The following is an 18,381-nucleotide window of genomic DNA, read 5'->3' as shown; positions in this document are numbered from 1 at the left end:
GACAATAGAAAGAACTGTTATATCTTTATCTGATTATTTACACTACAAAATTCACACATACATGGACCTCTTCAGCTCTTCCCCACTTTTTTCTATCTTGTCTTCAAGTAGAAAAAGAATTGTTACTATTTTGGATAAACAAATTCCATGTTATATTTACTTGCAAAAGCTGCAGCATCCCTGCCCCAGGTTAAAAATCACTGCTTTGTTTAAGATAAAAATATTGTGTTAACTCATCCTATTGATTCAACATAAATATCGAATTTGTACTATTTTTAGCAAAAAGAGAGGAATTGAGTGTTGAGTAGAGAAAGGTGTTCTCTAACAACATTTAATGGACTGTAGATACATGTACAGTTTCCACATGCTAGCACCATATATTGTATCAATCATCCAATCTTTACAAGCTCTTCGCGTTTTTAAATTACATCGAATAAATTATTATTATTTTAATACATGGTCATTATAAAGTGTAGTTGCTAGGGGATCAGACTGACGTGCAAAAAACAGATTGATCAGCAAAACCTGCCATTTTCTCAGTGTGTAATAAAAAATAAAAAAAACTCAGCATTTCCCAAATTTCAACACAAAAAAGGTTAAAAGAGAATAAAAAAACAAAAATGAATAATATTAGAAGAAATTATATTTCCAGTAAAGCATAGCAGAGAAAGATACCAATGCATGTCACGTTACCTTCTTCCTTGTGCCCAGAAAATGCTACAGTGATCTTAAAAACCATCATCACGACCATCCATGGCGCGTGGTTATCAAACGCTTTAGCACACATAAACATCATATCATGATTCATGATTCATTCAAGAATGAAAAGAAAGGGATGAACTTTTAGGAAAAGCTATTCCCATAGCTTTCAGGTACAAGAAATATAATAATACTCCATTAATAAGATTCATAAAAAAAAATAATTAAAATTCAAAAACATTAGCTTTCAACATCAGAGTTAGCAAAGAAGAAGAGAACAATGGAAGTAAAACAAGCTAAGAGTTGCCTGCATATTTACATGATTTTTTTTTTCTAAGCCTGTAGAAATCTGGAAAAATTGCATGAAAAAACCCCCTCAAAAATCTAACGGAAAAAGGGTAAGGATTACCAAGTTTCTAGCCTAAAAAACTGTCATTCTTTGATGCGATCTGTTCTGGGTCTGATGTTACTGTGATGGTGTCCTGCTTTGTTTCCAGTTACAGCAGAAGATGAAGATGAAGAAGAAAACAGGGGAAATCCGAAGACCCCTGATTTTGAAGAACCTCTAAGGGAACAAACGGGAACATTGAGAACAGGAGTAACACGGACATTAGCTGAATAAGATCTCTCCATTCCTCTGTGTTTATACCTGGGTCCACCATTGAAGGTGCTGGGACTGCTTGAACTTCTTTCTAGGCTGTGGAAAACAATCTTCCCCGACGAGTTCATGCGAGGACTATCAACAGAGGCTCCTCGAACAGTGGTGACAGTAGAGTCTGATTGTTTACGAACGGGACTTCTGCTAGCTCTATTAGCAAGGGGATTATCAGATGATGACACTCTATGCTTCACAACTCGAACCCGGCGGTGATTAGAGATATGATTTGCATTTCGAGAGAAACTGTTTGGTTTATCTGAATCAAGGGAGAGTCTAGGAAGATCATCGTAATCATGGCTAGAAGAGGAAGACGAAAGGGATAATCGAGAAGAAATTGAAACGGACTCGGTATCGGAGTCCTTCAACAACGGAAGGTGAAGAGACGAGTCTAGAGAAGTGCTTAAGGACTTTGAGTTACGATGAAGGAAATTTTTCAGGGATTTATGAGCAGCACTGCTCGGTAACGACGACGTTCTCTGAGTTTCCTGCTTGGCATTAATGTTGTTTTGACTCTGTTTCTTCAAGCCTAAAAGCTCCCTCCATCGTGTAGTACACCTCGGTGCTTTTGGAGAGAACAAATAAGGATCCGCATTACAAATCTCATTTCTCATCCGAACTTGAGGTGTTCTTACACCAGCGGAAACAGCAGCCGACGTCGTAGCAGCAGGACGGATCATAGAGAGATGAAGCGGCATCAGCTTTCCATCGAAAAAAAGCTCATCAGCTGGCAGCATATTTACCGGATTTTCAAGGCAAAACTCAAAATCCACCATATCTTTCGAAACTTCTGGATCTAATTCCTCCACCTTATCATTTTCAACACTCGTCTGCTTAGCTCCGGCAACCTTGGAACCTTCGCCGTCCCTACTAAATGACATCCTTGGACTTAACCAACCATATGACTTGTACTTCGCAGCCGGAGAACAATCCAAAAACTTCTCCGGCGACATACCCATTTTGTTTACGCATGCTGAAGCCATAATTTCCGGTGTACATACAAATAGAAGAAACGTTAACTTAACGATTACAGAATGGAATATATATATATAAAAAGAAAGAGTCAAAGATCCCAAAAAATATGCAAAAAGATGCAAAGTAAGAGAGTAGGTAGCTAGGGTTTATGAATAGTGTTTATAGTAGTGCAGCGCAGTGTATGTGGCGCTCCATTGTTTAGCAGTAAGCAACAGGGAGACTGTGTCCCAGTGGCATTATATGTGAAGGGGGAGCACATAAATAGAAACATCAGAAACAGGTGGGTCCATTGTTTACAACAAATGGGGTATTAACACGTGGAATGTGGTCAAAGATTTAAAAAGCCCAAATCAATGTGACGACTTGGGTCCAAAAGCCCAAACTGAAAAAGCGGGATAGTTTTGGGGATCATGGCGGGCACATTAATATTCGTTTTTATTTTTTTATTCAAATTTTATCTGAAGCAAAAATAAAAATAAAAACATTAAATAGGTAATTACCGTTGTAAAGAAATTTAAAATATTTTATTTATTATTATATATATTGAGAGGAAGAGGGCAAAATTAGGATGGTTCGCGGAAGCAGATGCTGAACTGCGTACTGGTCACTTTGCCTGCTTTGCTTTTAATTAACTTAAATTAAATAATTAAGTAATTGATTAAGAGATCTGTTGGATTAGCTAATTAAAAGTAATCAGTAAGTATTATTTGTTGTGAAACATTATTAAATGTTAGATACTGATTTTATAAATAAGCATTTGATAGAGAAAAAACATTTATTAAGTATGGGATATTTATGTTTCTTCTCTTTATATGCTTGAATTATCTAAGTCTCGTCTCTCTCATTTTATTGATTATGAAGGTCACTCTCACCCTCTTTTGAACTCTCCTATTATTCGCATTGCACAACATTCATTTAAACATTTTCATTTTTGTTACTTTTATTTACATCGTCTATCCATTTTGGTCTGATCACCACTTTATACGTTCATCCACCCCACTCCATTATAAAAGCACCACACTCTTATGTGGAGTATTTTTATAGCTAACAGACTACCTTTTTTGTTTTGTGCAAAAAGTTATGAGTTTCATTTGTTACGAGAAAGTTAGTTGTTGTTATGTTAAGATATGCCTTGAAGACCTCTCCAACTTGACTGCATTATTTGGATAAATACAACACTAGCAATTCTAGGTTACTGTTAAAAGTATACCTCGTTTACTTAAAACACATTGGATGTTTTTGGAACCTAGTTAAATAATTTTAGTGTACTACTCCCTACTTTTTTATTTTATTCCTTGCTTTCACTTTTCATATTTTGACTTACCACACTTATTAAGAAAATAATTAATAATATAAGTATTTTACTAAATTATCCTCTATTAAATTATGTCTTAGAATATCATTTGGAAAAACAAGTATTTAATGCTGAGGGTAAAACATGGAAAAAAATTATTGTTTTTTCTTGATATATCAAAAGTGATAAGTAAAAATAAAAATCTATTTTAAGAATAAATGACAAATAAAAGTGAACGGCGGAAGTATTTCTTATAAAGAGATTTGATATTTTTGAGGTCTTTATGAAAATAGTTAGTACAAATTGTAATCTTATTTACACACACAACATATATCTAGTATAATTTCATAAATAAATTTGAATCGGAGAGATGAATGTAAACATAGACTTTGTTCCTTATTTGTGATGTAGAGATCAGTTTGTTTTCGAACGTTATTTGCTTTGTCAGGTGAAATACTCATTATACAAGTCTTGCAACTTGTTCATTTGCTTTTTAGTTTCGAGATCTCTATCTTTGATCACTATATTTTGTTCTTTCAAATTGATTAATTAATATAAAGTGTTATTTATTGCTGCTAACCCCATGTGCCAAACTTAGAATAGAACAATTTCAAGATAGATAATCATGTTCTTGTTGTTTCATTTGTTAACAAGGAGTATCATAATAAGCTTGTTTGCTTATGAGGAAAATTTTAAATTTTTATGTGTTTTTTTGCTTTTAGATAGGAGGGGAATGTAAGATTATTTTCCATTTATATGGTTTCACGTGAAGGCTTTTGTCTTCACTTTATGGAATAGACATTTTTCTTTTGTCATTAAGACATAAAATATTCTTCTTTTGAATAATCATTTTCTGGCTTCAAACTTTACAACTATATGAAAATATCACTTTTCTAGGTTCCTAGTTATGAGAAAATGAAATGTTTGTCATGGTTAACTTCAAACCTCATTTTCAGTGTTATATTTGTTGGAAAAAATTGATTTAATCCACAAGTAAATTTATAAATAGCGATGAACACTTGCCTTAATTCATTGAAAGAATTCAATTATAGAAAACACCTTAAACTTAAGTCTTAGTTATTGAAAGATATAATACATAAATGTATCATTTAACTTAGCATCAGTTGACATCTATGTCCCCTCCCCTAACCTTTGATTATGCACAAGTAGGCGTTTAAACTTGTATAAAGTTGAATAAGTAGACACGTGTGTCTTACCTGACATGATACGAATAAGTTCAAGTGTATCGCAAGTGACATAATTGAAAATATGATAGCTCTAAACTTTTCTCCATGATAGGAATAACCAAATATTAAAGAGAGATAATGTTATGACTTTTGTTCGAGAGAAAAGTAAAACTCAAAGTTAAATATGACAAAAGAAAATCATGTCAAAAGCCTAACACACGTAAACAACTATATATTGCCCCTCAGGACTTATAGTGGAACACAAAGACAAATAGCCTGAAAACTAATAACACAATTACGCAACTAATGAAAATGCAACAATATCTACTTATAAATTAGTTCTCAGAAGGTGTTGGGGTGGATGAAATAATAGTAGGGATTTGGGGGAATGATAACATTGTAAATCCTGGAATTGTTGGAATTGATGGTATATTTGATCCAATTTTTGGAATGGAGGGCATATTAGGCATGTTTGGCATTTTTGGTATAGTGGGAAATTTTGGGTTATTGGTTTGTAATAGATCGCGACTAGCTTCATATTTCTCACTAAGTGCTAAGGAGATAATAACAATTATGAACATGCATGTGTATGTGCTTCTACCCATTTTTATTTTTTTAATTTTTTATTTGTAGTTGGAGTTGAGAAGATTTAGAGATGTTGTTTAATGGTAATGAGAAAGTAACTAAATGGATTAAGGTATTTATAGTGGAATATAATACTATTAGTTATTAATTGTTGGTTTTGGTTATGACTTTTGATTGGTTGGTTTGGAAACTCTTGGTAGATTTTTGTTGATGTTAGATTACCATCACCTAGGTGTTGTATTAAATTGAACCAATTGTCAAGTTTTAGATTCTTGGTAGATACCTATTTGTGTATTTGTGGTGACCTTTCTTGGTTTTAAGTTGAAATCAAATGGTTGTTATATAAATCATTTTGGTTTTAAGTTGAAATTAAATGATTGTTATATGAACCACCTCATAACTTTATTATAGATTTTTCATATGATTATTTTTGTGAATTCAATGTAGAATTTTTTAATTTGCCTCACTTTGTTGAGCATTGGGCAAATAAAAGGGCACACAACTTTTTCTATCTAGGCCCTAGTCTTGTTCTTTTAACATAATAGTTGTAGAAATAACTTCTTAAATAAGTCTTAGTAATTGAAATGTCACTTAAAGACTTCATAATCTTTTAAGATCTGTTTTAAGGTGGGATAGAGAGAAAATTATTGAACCAATCAATCTAACTTAAAAGTTAAATAGGTTCAATTATATTATTGTCTTCAATGTATAGTTATTTATGTACGATTTAAAAAAAAAAAAAAACAGTAGTGTGTGTGGCTGCTGGGATTCGAGCCCAGGTCTCCACGGCCACAACGTGGAATTCTCACCACTAAACTACAGCCACTTTGTTGTTTAAATTGTTCAACTAATAGTCTACTAGCATATTGTTTATATATCTTTTTTCCCCTTCTAAGCTAACATGTCACAATTGTGAAACTTGCTAGGTTTAGAATTGGGACATGAATATAGACGTGGATCCAAGAGTTAATATACTACGTAGTGGCGTGTTTGATTAGTCAAAAAAAAGAACGAAAGAATGAGATTTGAAACTTATAATCACAAATAAATCAGACATTTGTATAATTATAATCATCTCATTAAGAAAAGAATTAGTACAGCGTGATATACAAATTTTCACATTTGTGGTCTTTGAGATTCGTAAAAATGGTGACTCAAATTAGGATTTTTCATTAACGAATAAATATGTCTCCTTGTGTATGTTAATAGAGCATTCAGAATATTAAGGTACGTAAGAACCTATCCTAATATTAGCCGTATTTCTTATGAGCGATTTTACAATTTAATGTAATTTGTCTTTCAACTGTACCCAAAGAAAATAAAACGATCAAAAGTAGAATAAAAGCATCAATATCATAAATAAAGGTGAAACACACGAAATTGTAAAATTACATATAGAAATATGGTACAACACCCAACTATATATAGTCCCCCAGGACGTATACACAAAGACAAATAGCCTGAAAACTAATAACACAACTAATGGAAATGCAAATCATATCATCAACTCAACAAAACAAAGGAACAGAACAAATAACAAAACAGTGTAAATCACAATCCAATATAATTAGAATAATTAAGTAGACTAATCTACTTAATTAGTTCTTAGGAGGTGGTGGCGTGAAAAATGGGATAGATGGAATAGAAGTTGGGATTTTTGGGAATGATGGCATTGGGGGCATTGTGAATTTTGGAATTGTTGGAATTGATGGCATTGGTGGCATTGATCCAATTTTTGGAAATGATGGCATGTTTGGAATATTTGGGATATTTGGAATGCTTGGTATAGTTGGAAAACTTGGGTTATTGGTTTGCAATAGATTACGACCAGCTTCAGATTTCCCACTAAGTGCTAAGGAGATGATAGCAACTATGAACATGCAAGTGTATGTGTTTCTAGCCATAGTTTTTCTTCTTTATGTATTGTGTGTGTAGTTAGAGTTGAAGTGTTTGAGATTTTGTTTGATGGTGATGAGAAAGTAACTATGGATTAAGGTATTTATAGTGGGAGTTTGGTTAAGATTATGATGTGATTATACAGTGTTAGTTATTAATTTGTTGGTTTTGGACTTTTGGTTATGACTTTTGATTGGTTGGTTTGGAAACTCTTGGAGGCTAGGGGTAGATTGTTGTTGATGTTAGTTTACCATCACCTAGGTGTTGTATAAGATTGAGCCAATTGTCAAAGTTTTAGTTTCTTGGTGGACACCTATGTGTTCAACTTTCTTGGTTTTAAGTTGAAATTAAATGGTTGTTAAACTACCTCATAACTTTATTATAGATTATTTTTGTGAATTCAACGAAGAAGTTCAATGTGCCTTACTTTGTTGAGTATTGGGCTTAACAAACTGAAAAGAGACCATCTAGATGTGTTATACTCGTCCTAGAGCAAATTCTTGCTTTAAGTAGATGGTAATATTTGATTTTAAGCACAATAGAAAGGATTATTCTCTTGTTAATGACCATTATCAAACAAAGAGAGAGATCGAACAATATATTCGAGCAATCTTCTCACGGTATTTCAGAACCACCAATCACTGGTCTTATCAATTATAGAATCATGAATACACATTATACAATAAAATGTCAAGTTGTAAAACAAAGTACACCTATCTGATGCAATGCAAAACGATTAACAATATGTTTCGGAGCAGAATATGAGAATTCAGTTTCACAAAGATTTCCCCCCTTCAAATTGTACCTACAGGCTGGCCTACAGTAGTTGAGCTGCTAAACCAGTCACCACACGTTTTCCATTTTATAATGTTTTGCTTTTCTGGGCAACTCGGACATACTGTGGCACAAGCTGAAAACGAGCAATTTTGATAGGTAAAAGAACATCTTTTCAGAATGCCAGAGTGTTGTAACTTCATGCATCAGACTACCTTTTACACCACCAGGCTGAATCAGTTACAAATGCTTGCACAATCAGAAGGAGCGTCTACAGGCACTGCGAAGGACATTTGAATCTTCTCTGGATTTTGATCATGAACTGCCCCAAAACAACCACATAGTAACTGATTTAGAAGCTAGTCAATAACATAAAACTCATACACTTCCTTTTAGACATTATGAAGGCAACACTCAAAAAAGATTTAGCTCATCTAAAGGTTATCAAATGTTGCATGCTCCAGTAATATTACACACTTTAATAATATGCTCCAACTCACAAATGATTTTCTCAGCAAGCAATTGCAGCACCAAGATATTGAAGCACAAGACAAAATGAGTACACTGAATTAATTCATTTGGCACATACTGGGAAAGGTTAGATAGTAAGAACTAAGAAGATATCATTGATTCCAAAGAAGGCTGGAAAAAGTTCATGTTAGCAGGCTCTACCTGTAGTCTGTTCCAGGTTTGGGTATCACTTACCATGCATGATATGCCTCCTATTTTGGACCCTCGTTGTCTTGTTTTACATGTTAAACTTCTCAACTTAGCCAAAACTACTGAGACATTTACTTAGAAATTACTGCTCTGAAGATAAGAATGGAGTGTTTATTCTTTTTCTTTATCGAGTAAGATAGGCATCTCAGAATGGGAGGTCAAGATTTACCAGTAAATTTCTCCACCAAACAGTGGAAGTAACCTGTTCCTCCTGCTTAAATAAATGTACAAATAAGCGGAGACTGTGTGGATCACTGGCTTATTGACGCTCAGCCATGTCTATCATACTAGTTTCTGATGTCCTCTCAGGGAGGAAAACTGTTGTTAAAAAGTAGGAGGTTCATAGAAAAATCAACTAATGCACTAGAATTGCGTGTTCTAGATCCTAATAAACGTGCAAGGGATAAAAAGATATGACCCGATGAACCTCGATTACCTTTTTGCATCAAAAGACTAGGAAATATATCACAAATCAAACTCCTATGTTAATTGTCTCCTAAATGTTCTCACTCATGCATATCCAAAGTGAGGAAATTATATGTTCATCGAACACCAGAAACAGCTTTACCTCTTCAATGAAGACTTATGGTTCTCATGGTCTCGCCCACCATCCCCTGTGGACTGCTCTGCAAAAAGATATAACAAAGCATTAGTGGATATAAGCTTCCTTCAAAACGCTATTAACCCTGTAGAAAATTAAATTTCCAAGATAAATTGTGGAATTACTGTTCCATGGTACTTTTATGTCCTACAGCTTGGACATAATACCAAATTCATGTACAGAACTATTTGAAAGATTACACAAGTAAAGCATTCACACCGGAGTACAAAGTATTAAGAGCCTGCACACATCCTAATTGAATTTCCATGAAAAACTTGACATAAGATGTATCAAGAAAAAAATAAGTGTACCATGTCTCAAACCAGCAGATAGTGTGTGGTCGATACTATCAAGACGCCTCTGTATAGACTTCAAAAGTGAGTTCAATGATTTAATTCTTTTCCTAACACCAGAAATTCTGGCAGCATGCTGCATGATAAAGGGCAATGGGGCATCTTCCAGCAGCTTGTCAAGCTCTGCAGGTAGAAGCAGGACCACGAAAGAACAAGAAAATCAATCACATAAAAGCAGAGTCTTTGATTAAACACCAGACTTAGCAACCTGGATCTCTATTCCTAATAGCCTTTTTAATACTTCAGATATTATATAGAACAGTGATTTCCTTGCATCTGTAATAGTTAGTGAACCCACGGCAATTAGATTAGTCTTGATGCAATCGACGTGTAGTAACAAAACTTAAGGAAATACAGTTTTACATCCATTTTTCAATGCAATTGCCTGTCGCCACTAATAATCAGGCATAAAGAAGAATGGGCGACATGTCTACTTTACATAGAGAACACAAAAGTCTCACTGTACATACCAAAGGGAGAGGAAGGAGCTAAAAAATTATTTCGAGATATCTATTTTCTTTTTAAATGGTAAGTTAAAATTATTTCAAGATATCTTAAACTCTCTTCTTTTTTTTTCACACGCTGAATATAGTCCGCCAAGTTAATTTGACTTTTCAAAATGTATGGAATAAAGATTGACCTTTTTGCAAGCAACAATGTTATTAGACTTCTGTTAATATCTACGAAAGCAATGTGTATTTTTTTTCCTTCTCTTTTTGAAGCTTTAAGGTTCAATGAGAACTTAGAATATATCAAATAGCAACAGCAAAAAGGAAGAGGAAAGTGATTGTATTCATTCTCATGGAAACAGTGGTGAGCTTCAAATGAAACTAGAAGGTGCAAACAAAATTACATATACAACTATTGCCACCCAGCACACACACATATACCCCACCCCTGGTGATTTCTCTAACATGAGAATGGTGTGATGGCATTTTATGCTCATCTCGACCAATCCATTGAACAACTTGCTACATTGCACAACCACATCTGTTTGGGTAAGCCTGCACATCATATTGCAGCTGGATTGTTACTCCTATGGTCAACCATTCAGCTATTCAGTTGGAACATCCATCTTAGTAAAGATTATTTGGACTCTTTCTAAGATGTACAATAATAGAGCACTTTTGTTTGCAAATCTTCCTACTTTTTCCTTTTAATCCCTCCCTAGGGGCTCCCACCCATTTTGCTCCATTAGTAACTCAAGCCCACAGCTTTAGGGTTGAAGGTGGAGGGTTCTTTATCATCTGAGCAACCCACTCTTGTCAAGCTTCCTACTTTATACTATTCAATAGCAATTGGTAACAAAAATGAAATGTTTCAGCCTAATAAACAGTAAATGAATCCCTAACTCCAATTATACAGAGCATCAGAAATGAATGTCGAAATTAAGTCCAGTGAATACAATTAGAAGAAGGTGATGGAATGATACCTCCAGTGAGACGATCGAGAGTGGAAGAGAGCTGATCTTGACTACGAGAGGTGGCGGCAGCGCTGTCATCAAATTCCCGGATTATAGAAGATATTATGGTGGAAAGGCCCTTCGCTAAGGCAGAATTTGAAGTGTCGTTGTTGTCGTTTACACCGTCGCCGTCGACGGCAGTACTGGCTGAGTCATGCTCCGGGGTGTTGCACGGTGGTTTTTCTGGGGCTTCGTTCGACATTGTCTTTTCCGGTACTCGTCAGCAGGAATGTCAAAAGGGCAAAAAAATTTAAAAAATTGGCCTTAATTATAGTTATTCCTCATATTTGAAATTTTACTCCTAAATATTACAAAAAATATTTCTACATTTGAATTAAAAAAAATGCTCGTATGGTCGTAAAATGTTGGACGAGCCAATGATTCGAAAGGGGTGTGAATTATTTTTTGAGCAAGAACTACACTTTTTACTTTTTATTTGTCTGCGAATTTTAAGTCTTTATGGTAAAACACGAGAAGATTTATCATCAATATGAATGAAATTAGAAACAAACTTGAGTCCTCATAGTCCAAGATAATCAAATCATCAATAACAATAATAAAAGCATGAGAACTTTTTTACTATTCTAATGAACTAGATGACTGCAGAGATGGAATTAGGGACGAAGAACTTGTAGATTTCTCTAGATTTGACAAAAACGAAAAATTTTCTAACATGATTTGAATGGAAATTGAGCTTTCAACCCACTCTAGGCTTGCAGGGCGAGCCTCAGTGATTGCTAGCTAGAGTTGCCATAACTTGTGGTTGTAGTAGAGGCCTTCAATGGTCGTGACCTGAAATTGTCATAACATATGATTATAGCAATGAGAGGGTCTCAACAGAGAAAAAAAATTCAAAATAACGAGCATTCTGCTCACCAAGAAATTGAATTGTCATATTTGTTTACTAACACTTTTGTTTGGGATATTAAAGCCTCAAGTATAACACACTATTGTCCACATAAAATTAATGTTATGTGATCATATGTTAAATTTATTGCATTGTTAATCATAAGCGTACTTGATATTGCTTTTGTATATATTTAAGAGGATAGAATTAATATCTATTACATAATATGTAAATGTGACTTCATAATTTTTTTAATTTGAATTTAAACCGAAGCTAAACAAATACTAATTTTTTCAAGAAGAATGACTTTAAAATTTTAGCACACAAATATGAATAAGTTACCAAACTAATTAAATATATTGGGTAACTTTCTAACTATTTTTGGATGATTCACTAGATTTTTATGTTGTTTTGTTTGCGTTATTCTTTTTCGTAACTTTAAACACTTAAAATAATTTGTCTTTTGAGAAAGAAAAAAAGGAAAAGAGAAAAACGAAGGGCAAAAATGAAGGTGAAATTACTAGAATGTCCTGGTAGGAGCTAGGGTTAGTTACCACCCTATAAATACAAGAGGAGGCCGCATTTGCACCGTGGAAGCGGCGGAAGACGAGATAAAGAGAGAGCCGACGGTGATTTTTGAGCAAGCATGAGGGCCAAGGTCTGTTCTCTGATCCTAAATAATGCATTTCATGTTATCTTTTTCGGTTTTGTGTTGCTGTTCAGTTATGTTTTTGCTTAAACTTCAAATTCGCAATTGTTATTTGCTTGTAATGAAACGACTTGAGTATGCTGTGATGGATTAAAGGATTTGACTATTGTTTTTGTTGAAGTTGTTCATACACATCGTATTTTCAGTTACCTATTTGAACGCATTACCTGATTACTTGATTATAACTGATGTGTCATGCTTGGAGGTTTACAATACATGATTCATGGTGATTGGAATACTTGGAGATGATTCATTTAGCATGTAGGATGATAGACCTTTCAAATAGAGGAATTACAAATCACATAAGGTAGAATGGAAGCTCACCAATAGGATATATTGTACAATAGACTCGTTAAGGAATTCTCGAATTGGGAGGTTTATGTACTTCGATTCTGGATTATAATGTACCACAATGCTCAATTACCCCTTGGGCCTTGACAACTTTGATCTACAACAATAGTGATTATAGGGAGTAGGGACTCGTGTTAGCTAGCAAACGTCTTATGAGCATAAAGCTCCAAGGTCTTTTACAATGGTGTTTTTCCACAATCATCCTTTCTCCTAGCTCACACAAACTTCTTATGAGATCAACCAACAGACAAAACAGACTCCAACATACACAATCCCCTTCAATTCATCTCTTGCAAAAGTCAAGACATGGACTCATGGACGTATGGCTGATTGTTTACCGAACCTTAGAAATTTTTTACTTGAATCCTTTGGGAAAGATCCTTGATTTTCCTATAACTTGGGGAGAAATTGATGTTAGAATCACGTAATCAATGAAGGAGTAGCCACTGATCTTAGGATTCCCTTACCTTGAAGGAGGAGAGTGAGAATTGGAGCTATGGAACTTTGGTTCTATGTGTGAAATGAAAATATGAGCTCAAAATCTAATTAATATTTTGCCTCGGTGGACCTCACTTTCTATTTTTTCATTGTCTTCTTGATTCGAGCAAAAAAAGTTCGGAAAGGTGTTATCCTTTATGCATTTGTTAACCCCTGGGGCATTTTATGTTAATATACACTCAGCTGCTTTACTAGTCATACTTGTTTGTACCTTATCAAACACTTTTCAATAAAATATTCAAGTATTTGTTTGAAGTTGGACCATGTTGGGTCTTTCGAGATGTAATGTTGGGGTAGAAACATTCTGAAATCCTGCGTCTTCCATGGGAGAAAGTATTTGTTAGTCTTTATTTTAGTAAAAATGGGAAGGAATGTGTTGGGCTAGTGTGTACCCCGGAATGTAATATATATTTTTTGGAGATAGATATTTTGAAGAGTGTTGCCTTAGAGATTTAGAGGAAAGCTGAGACAATGTGATGTGCTATTTTAGCCTCTTTAGATAACAACCAAGTGTTTGTGTCAAAACTCTGTCGGCACCGCAATTTTGTGAACAGGGAGTCAGCTAAGGTTTTGTTTTCTTGTACCATTGTAGTTGTAACATCCACTAATGTTTTTATTTTAAATGCAGTGGAAGAAGAAGCGTATGAGGAGACTGAAGAGGAAGCGCAGAAAGATGAGACAGAGATCTAAGTAGAGCAGCAGGGGTCCGGATGCCTAGGGTGGTTTCTTGGTTGAAACTGCAGCCTTTTACTATCGCTGTCCATCTCTGTGGCAGCTCCGAAGAATGGAGGTTGTCCGTTGTTTGAAGCTGTTCATTAGTTATTCTACTATGTTCTATGAAGGAGCTTAGTTTTAGTTTTAAGTATTGCTAGTAAGGATGTTGTGTTTTTATGGTAACATGCTAGTTTTGTCAACCAAAGATATATGTGAGATTATCTTGAACCTTTTCTCTTTTAAGCTGACAATATTAAGAGGATTTCTGTTTATCTGGGCTACATTTCATTTGAATAAATTTTGGCTTTGAACGTTAATACTTCATGTGACGTTCTGATGATGAACAAGTGTGAAGTGAAACACATGATTGGTTTTGAATCTGAATCATCTTGAAGAACATCTATCATGTTAATGCAAGTGTTTACACCACTTTAACGTACTGAATAAATTGTAGCTGCATGTTAACTAGAATCAACAAGAGGTTTACTTGAGATTGATCAGAACTAAAATTTGCCTTGGTGACTTTGTGCAATATATACGTATAACATAAAAGATGGAAATTTTCATTTATCAGACCAAGTCACAAAAATATCCACTAGCTCAAATATGTTAGAAGTTTACACACATGTGGAAAAAGAAGTGTCTCAGTAATCCATGTTAGGCAATACACCTTGGGGGACACTAATTTTCTCATGCTCGACATTTACTTAGACTAACCATGGGTGTCATTTGAGCTGAGGGTCTATGGAAACAGCCTCCCTACCTTCAAAGGGTAGGGGTAAGGCTTCGTACACACCACCCTCCCCATACCATGTTGTAACGATGGGTGTCATTTGCGTATGCTCCAGGCTTTACCTCTTTCCTCAAGAGAAACTATACTAAAGAGACTGAAGAAGGCACTAGGCCCCAAGGCTCTTACCAATATGGACTATGGAGGTTCAGTTGAAGTTAGAAAACTGAATTGGAACTGAACCTAAGAAAAAATAATATTGACACTAATGAAAAGAATTTTGGGTTTTTCTACATATAAGGCTCAGTTAATATACAATGTTTCAAGGGGAAAGAAGCTGTAAGGTTTCACTTAGAAAGCAAATACTGTATGTTCTAGCATACAATAGGCAACTAGAAAGAAAGCTTTAGATAAAGGAGATACACAGCTATTTTTGTAACAGCAATTGAGTAGCAAGAGCAAGCTAGTGAGAATCGACAAGTTTCACCACTCACCTATTTAAAGCCGACTATGAATCAACTACCCTATCTGAAAACCAATTATCCCGAAGGTTTATTAGTTGTGTAAAGTTCCCATCTGACATACAGCATGAAAATAATTTTGTTGATTTGGTGTATTTAGCATTTGCTGATGAATAACCTTTGTTAGTTTATCATCCTGTGACCACACACCGTTGTTTTTGTGAAAGATCAGCATACTGCCATGTCCTCAAGCTCATATTGCATAGCAAGTCTTTCAACAGTATTTCTACTAATTACTTCTTTCCGGTGCAATTCCTTTAGGACTACTGATGCAAGCTCCTTGTGATCTTCATGGATGATGCCTTCGACTAGAATGGTATATGTTATCTCATTGGGCATATAACCTTTGCTGATCATGTCCTCAAATACCTTTAGCGACAGGTCTGTTCTTTTGGATTTGCATAGACCAAGCACAAGCGCATTGAAATTGTCAACATCAGGCCTATATCCATTTTCTTCCATCATGTAGAATACATCAACGGCAGCCACCAACATCTTTTCCAAGCACAATCCTCTGATCAATGATGAATAGGTGTAAGAGTCTGGAGTAAATCCGTGGGCTGTCATGTCATACAGAAGCTGAAATGCTGCAAATGTGTTCCCTTTCCTACATAAACCAGAAATCACAGCTCTATAGAAATCATGACTAGAGAAGCTTTGTTTAATCCTCAAAGCTTGGAGAATTGAGAAGGCTTCATGAACCAATCCTTCGTCACACAGCACAGCGATGGAATTATATGTCCCCTCATTAGGACTACAATGTCGTTCTAACATTTGGTCAAGACACTTGATTACTGCATCCACTTTCCTATCTTTGCAGAGACGTGCAATTATTGGATTGTAGCTAGCAGCAATTGGCTTGAACTGTTCTCCAAAGTACATTTCATCCAGAATCTTGATAGCATGATCTGTTTGTCCATGAAGAGCAAGCGAACTAATCAATATATTGTATGTTACAATCGATGGTGAACGATCTTCTCCAACCATCTCCGCCAGAAACTCATTCGCTTCCTCCCAACGTCCTTCAAAACACAAGCTCCTCAACAAGATATTATAGCTGACAACATTAGGATTAAACCCTTTTGATGGCAAGTTTCTAAAGAATTGTTTCGCCTCATCTATTCTTCCTTCTTTGCACAGCCCAGTTAAGAGAACATTGTAACTAACCAAATTAGGCCTTCCACCCTTGGCAATAATATTGTCTAAAAGCAACATTGCTTCATTAACCCCTTTTTCTTTATAACTAGCCTCAAGCAATATAGAATAAGTATATGCATTTGGTACCAACCCTTTCTGGATCAACTTTTCGACAAATTGCAGGCTTTTGTTCAAGTTCCCCCTCATACAAAGTCCTCTTATAAGAGAATTGTAAGTCACAGTATTTGTTGGATATCCATATTCTTCCATTTTATCAACTAATTGCATAGCATGACCAACATTTCCTCTCTTACACAAGTTATTCACCAAGAAAGTATAAGAAGCAGCATCAGGTATAGTACCAGAACTCACCATCATTTCCATAACTCTAGCAGCTTTCCTAAGTTTATTACAATTACAAAGATCATACAAAAGCTGAGTTGCATGAGTTTTATCAGGCTTTTGTCCCTTTCCCACCATGTATTCCAAATACAAAAATGCATCATAAAGCCTAAGTTCTTTGTTTCTTGGGTCATTTTTGCCTGACCTCCAATTGGGTAGAGTGAAAATACTGCCCTTTGAAGCTACTGGTACCTGTTCTTTTAGAGCTGGACTTAAATGGGAAGAAGCTAAATTTCTTGAAATGCTCCTACTTTGGAAGAAAGGAAGGAACTTTGGTATGTGGGTAGAAAATCCACAAGAATTTCTTGCATTTTCTGGTGATGGATTTGTTATTATGGATACTGAATTTAATGGGACTGCCATGAAATCAAGAAAATAATTGAAGCTAAAATGTCTAATGGAACCAGAAATGAATCACAAAAACCAAAAATATGATCTGGGTGTCAACTCTCTACAATCAATCATAAAGAAAGACAAGGAAACAGCACAAAAGAACATACAATATAGGGTCTTTTTGAGAATCTATGCCATTCTTGATTATGAAAATAGAAAGCTTCTTCTTCTCCTAGCCCTCTAATTGTACAGTATTCTGTTCCAGAGGAAACAATTTTTTTTCTTTTTGTAAAGTTTGTAAAATGGACTAAATCAGTTGAGCTCCATCTAGTGTGGTGTGGGTCAAGTCTGTCCACTCCCTCTCAGTGTTATCCAAAAGATGGGTGAGGGAATAATCATAAAGAGTCCCCCCCCCTTTTTTTTTTTTTGGTGGGATTGTGAATAATAGGGCATGGACGAGCTATAATAGTAAGAAACAGATTCGAACAAATTCATTAGCTTTAATTAAATTTTATATTTGTATGATAAATTTACTAAATTTTAAATCTTAAACCTTAAACTTCATTTCTAAATTAATAGGAAGAAAAGGTATTAACAGGAAATGATATTGGGTATGGCTTGAAAGTTGGAATGATGCACTTATCATGCAAAAATAAGTAGGTACAGTACGAAAACACCAGTTTTAAAATTTCATTTATGAAATTACATTAAATATGTCATTATAATACGAAAATACCCCATGTCAATTAGCTTGAATTGCTTAAAGAATGGACAATTTTTAGGACACTAATATTAGATTCACACTCGCGATGATTTTTTAAAGAGAACATATATACTATATATTTAGCTTCGCAGAAGTTTGGCCGATCGAGTATAAATTTTGAATGTATATATATAGGCTACGTATTGCTTCGCAAGAGTTGGTGGTATTACACATA

At 34.8% G+C, this 18,381-nt stretch overlaps 3 protein-coding genes, 1 long non-coding RNA gene and 2 other non-coding genes across 6 annotated transcripts; 1 reads left to right on the top strand and 5 right to left on the bottom strand.

The window, feature by feature from the left end:
* Positions 1–480: 480 nt before the first annotated feature.
* On the bottom strand, positions 481–579 carry LOC125809487 (small nucleolar RNA Z122). Its single transcript, XR_007441803.1, has one exon. It is a non-coding gene; the product is annotated as a small nucleolar RNA Z122 (small nucleolar RNA).
* Positions 580–925: 346 nt separating this feature from the next.
* Positions 926–2,554, bottom strand: LOC125809185 (uncharacterized). Its single transcript, XM_049488845.1, has one exon. It carries the CDS (start codon positions 2,335–2,337, stop codon positions 1,132–1,134), a length of 1,206 nt encoding a protein of 401 aa, XP_049344802.1. The 5' UTR covers positions 2,338–2,554; the 3' UTR covers positions 926–1,131.
* Positions 2,555–6,149: 3,595 nt separating this feature from the next.
* On the bottom strand, positions 6,150–6,221 carry TRNAH-GUG (transfer RNA histidin (anticodon GUG)). Its single transcript has one exon. It is a non-coding gene; the product is annotated as a tRNA-His (tRNA).
* Positions 6,222–8,195: 1,974 nt separating this feature from the next.
* LOC125809269 (uncharacterized) lies at positions 8,196–11,458 on the bottom strand. The gene is made up of 4 exons (XM_049488934.1): positions 11,172–11,458; positions 9,698–9,862; positions 9,354–9,411; positions 8,196–8,387 (listed from the first exon to the last, which is right to left on the bottom strand). Exons 1-4 carry the CDS (start codon positions 11,401–11,403, stop codon positions 8,381–8,383), a joined length of 462 nt encoding a protein of 153 aa, XP_049344891.1. The 5' UTR covers positions 11,404–11,458; the 3' UTR covers positions 8,196–8,380.
* Positions 11,459–12,591: 1,133 nt separating this feature from the next.
* LOC125809312 (uncharacterized) lies at positions 12,592–14,694 on the top strand. Its single transcript, XR_007441791.1, has 2 exons — positions 12,592–12,706; positions 14,235–14,694. It is a non-coding gene; the product is annotated as an uncharacterized LOC125809312 (long non-coding RNA).
* Positions 14,695–15,294: 600 nt separating this feature from the next.
* On the bottom strand, positions 15,295–17,770 carry LOC125809124 (pentatricopeptide repeat-containing protein At1g79080, chloroplastic). The gene has a single exon (XM_049488764.1). It carries the CDS (start codon positions 17,471–17,473, stop codon positions 15,740–15,742), a length of 1,734 nt encoding a protein of 577 aa, XP_049344721.1. The 5' UTR covers positions 17,474–17,770; the 3' UTR covers positions 15,295–15,739.
* Between the last annotated feature and the right edge of the window lie 611 nt (positions 17,771–18,381).

Source organism: Solanum verrucosum, unplaced genomic scaffold (genome assembly GCF_900185275.1).
Source record: "Solanum verrucosum unplaced genomic scaffold, falcon-dt-bn FXZP01000277.1, whole genome shotgun sequence".
In the NCBI taxonomy this organism is placed as follows: domain Eukaryota; kingdom Viridiplantae; phylum Streptophyta; class Magnoliopsida; order Solanales; family Solanaceae; genus Solanum; species Solanum verrucosum.
Note: the sequence above shows the minus strand (reverse complement) of the source record. Positions and strands in the feature narration are given on the sequence as shown.